Source organism: Capsicum annuum, chromosome 4 (genome assembly GCF_002878395.1).
Source record: "Capsicum annuum cultivar UCD-10X-F1 chromosome 4, UCD10Xv1.1, whole genome shotgun sequence".
Taxonomy (NCBI): Eukaryota; Viridiplantae; Streptophyta; class Magnoliopsida; order Solanales; family Solanaceae; genus Capsicum; species Capsicum annuum.
The window spans coordinates 227336475-227340693 of NC_061114.1; the positions used below are offsets into that span (position 1 = coordinate 227336475).

General features: G+C 32.2%; 1 protein-coding gene across 1 annotated transcript; it reads right to left on the reverse strand.

Moving 5' to 3' along the window:
* Positions 1 to 233: 233 nt before the first annotated feature.
* Positions 234 to 1797, reverse strand: LOC107866976. Its single transcript, XM_016713045.2, has one exon. It carries the CDS (start codon positions 1301 to 1303, stop codon positions 530 to 532), a length of 774 nt encoding a protein of 257 aa, XP_016568531.1. The 5' UTR covers positions 1304 to 1797; the 3' UTR covers positions 234 to 529.
* Positions 1798 to 4219: the final 2422 nt, after the last annotated feature.

Consider the following 4219-nt stretch of genomic DNA (forward strand, 5'->3'; position numbering starts at 1 on the left):
CTTATTTATATGTTGTAGAGATAGAGAAAACAAATCATAATAAAACAACACATTCAGCGTAATCCCACAAATGAAATCTAGAGAGAGAAAATATACACAAATGGAGTCCGAAGAGGCAGAGTATTAAGTGAACGTTGAGCTTATCCCTACGTCGTAGAGATAGAGGAAACAAATATCAAAATGTAAAACTAAAATTTGTGATCAAATACTATCAATTCAACTTAGGCTTAATATAACCAAAAATTACTATTATTGGAAAGTAGAATTGCATATAGTAGTAAACTGAACAACAGGTACAGTACTACAGTTGATTAAGCAAACTTAGCTTCCTAATTCCAGAAAAACAGGGAATAGGCAGAGTAGCTCTGTACATTCATATCTCATTAAGAGGTGCTAGTAATTAACAGTAATACTCATTGAACTTTCGCGATACGGTAAATCGGTAACCAGTAGTAGTAGTAATAATAACTATTTCTCCATGGTTCATAGACTGTAATTTTCCTTCAATTGAACAAAATGTAACAGTTTTTCAGAAAGCTTCGATACCAATTCGTTCATATTTTTCTGGTTCATTTTCGGCTAACCTCTGTTTTTCGAAGAAGATTTGGTTCTTCTTTATGAATGCTTCAATTGTAAGCCGAAATTCTTCATTGCTCAGTGTATCGACTCCCTCCACTGGTACTATCGTGCGTCTATCTGTTTCCGAACGCCGGAGCTCTTTTAGTGGATTCGTTGTAATTTGTTTCTTCAGTTTCTCAGATTGAGTCCTTTTGAACTTTTGAATTTGCTTTGTTGCTGTGTCTATTGCTGTATCCATGTCGTTGCATTGAATCTCCGGAGCCTTACACTCCGATAAAACGATCTGTTTATCTTCAATTGCTGCTACAATAGGCTCCGCTATCTCCGGCGGCGAAGCAGGAGATAAATCTGGCAAATCATTCACAATCTGTTGTTGAACTGAAGTATCAGTATGGTGAATCTCCTCGTTTAGAACATCATCATCACCAACAGAATTGTTCGCTCCGGCATCAGTCTGCCGGCAAAGCACGACGATTGCAACAATAATCGCATTGCCGAGGAGAAAAACTATATGCGGTTTGAACAAATAACCAGTCACTTTAACCAAAAATTCGCCTGATATTTTCACCACCGTCGGAATACGAGTCCATGACCAGGAAATCAAAGCAACCGCCACAAAAACTTCTAAAATTTGCAGCATCTTCATCATATTTTGAAACCGATTATACCTAGCAATCGCTTTGTTTTTCTCAAATTTCACACTATCAAACACTTCATTATCCATTTTATAAAACGCTTTTAAAATCGAACAGTCAAAACTCTACAAAAATGGAAAAAATCCTCTACGCTTCCAAAGAGCGGTTACAGTTTCAAAATTTCCAGGAAAATTGGGAGGGAAAATGGAGAATAAGGAGAGGAATTTGAAAAGAAAATCGAAGAAGATTGTATAATATGTATGCAAAAATATGCATAAGTAAATAGATTCAGAATAATTCATGTACATAGAAACACACAGTGATACACCACCGGAAACACACACACTTTCGCCGGAGAAAATGATTGGACGGTTTATAAGTTTGAATTGGTATAGTGAAAATGAGGACTCAATGAATGGATTTGTTGAAGGGAAGGTGCCTTATTATATAGGCGTAGCCAGTAGGGTCGACTTTAATTTATTATATTTTTTAATTTTTTTGTTCTAGAAAAATAAAAGAAAAAAGATATGATTGTTTGAAATTTAGTTATGGCAATAATGAGTGAATTATTTAAATTTTGTGGAGAGGGATAAAGGCGTTAGGAATTGTAATTAGTTTTGTTAGAATGATTAATTAAGTTGATGAAAATGGATTAATTTTGCCATGGTCTCCCAAAAGGTTCATTTTTTTTTTGCTAGGTTTCTCCTTCACTAGTCCTTTTCTTTTTTTCTTTTATGTTAAGATTTCATTTGTGTAACGAGAAACGATAAAGTTATTTTTAAATGACTTATTGATTATAGTTTGAGTAAGTTGATTGTCGATATCACACCTCTTATGATGTTACCTTTGTTATTTCTGCCTCAATGCAGAATACATTATGTATCGAGCTGTCTTTTCTATTATTCCGCTTGTTCATGAGGAATAAAAATATCCTTACTTTCATAGTCAAATTAGAAGACCAAAAAATTGTGACCTTGCAGAACAATCTCAATTAGAACAATTAGGGGACTTCTTTTTTGATGGTTTCGAGATTCCATAAATTGATTCTAATAATATATGTTTAAACAACAGAAAATAAAAGGAATAAAAATAATAATATAACTAGTGTATTCCCACAAAGTGAGTCTGGAGAGGATAAAGTGCATGCGGTTCATATCACTACTTCAAACGAAGTAGAGAGATTGTTTTTGATAGATCTCCGACTCAGAAAAGATAACAATATAACAAACAAAATCTATAAAAGCAAACAACAAAAAAGAATATCACACCGCTAGTTAGTAAAGGAAACAAGACACCCACAAAGTCATACTATAAACTAGGTATACAAAATTATAGACATCACCAAAATACGAGACTGCAAAAAACTACAAGCACAAATACGAACAGGGCACTCTACATAAAGCCAGTGTCGGAGCCACAGCCAACGAAGGGTGGTCAGATGAACACCCTTTATCGGAAATTTTTTTTGTGTATATAGGTTAAATATAGATATTTATGGTTATATACATATTGTTGTACACCCTTGATAAGCTAGAGAAACATAATCCAGTGATTAAAAGTGTGTATTTTCACATCAACAATCCGAATTCAAACTTTGACAGGTGCCGCAGTGCTTTAAGCTATAAAGAAATGTAATTGAATTTGATATTTTGACCATTGGCTTGTTTCCGTGGACCAAGTCAAAAGAATATAGTACTAACTTTTTCAAATTGGTGTTTGTTTCTCTTCTTGTTCTAGCAAACTTCTTTTCGAATAATTTGGTACTTGAAATCTTTTGGGTGAAATAATTTTCGAATTTTTAGCTATATTAATGTACAAATTAATAAGAGATCCATCGTTCTGACAAAAAAAAAAAAAAAAAAGAAAGAAAGAGAGAGTTAGAGCAAGTTGAAACCATTGGCAAGCTACAACATTACCTACGGATTGGACAGAATACAATCTTTTTTCTCAAACGCATTAATTATTCGTGTCTAATGATCCACATAAATAATTTGTAAAAGAACTTAATTAATTGCATTTTCTAAAATTGAGAACCCATATTATTTTATCATGATTTTTATTTCTGTTATTTCTTTTTCTATATTACTTAAAACTATTTTTGCTTCCATCAATGATTTATCAAAAATAATTTCTTTTTCTCCAAGATAAAAGTAAAATTTATGTACTCTTTATGCATTGGCGGATCTAACATATATCCAGGGAGTTTTGACGAAAAATTATACTATTTTTACACGATTAAATTATTATTTTTTATATATATATAGTATATGTTGAACTCCTTCAACTAGTTTGCGTGTGCACTTTCAAACCCCTTAATAAACATTTTGGCTCCGCCACTAGCTTTATGGGTAATTAAACATGTTGTTACTAAATGGCCACAAAAATTTGATAGTGCTAGATGGCCACAAAAATTTGATCCAAATTTGGTCACAAAAATAAAAAGGCTATATTTCATTTTCAATTGTATTGGAAATAAGAAAGAAGAATATATTTAACTTTTAAAATAAAAGGATAAAAATATCTAAAAGTTAACTAATTCATAGTGTGAACATAATTTTTTTGCCAAATTATGATAAAAAACTTGTGGCCAAAAGGACTTTTTCTATAAAATTTTTGCTCCGCCATCGTAAAGTAAAAAATTGGGAATTAATGTGAGGAAAAGTAGGAAGTGGTAGTAAATGTGATGGAGAGATATGTTGATCCAACCAACGTAAACTTTAAGGTGAATGAACGTGGTGCATGGGTTAGTCATGATTTTTAGTTGAAAAGAAGAAGGGGGGAAAATAAGCTTAGCGTCTACTCGTTTCATATTATGTGACATATTTTTTCCCGAGGGTCTTAAGTTTGATCATAAATTTGAAAAAGAATGATCTACTTTGAATTCACACAAAGTTTAAGAAAATAAAGAAGACTTTTGAATCTTGTGACCTTAAATTAAAGTTATGTCAAATGTACCAAAATATTTTTTAATCTTATGGTTCTAAACATGCCATGTGGAAAATTAA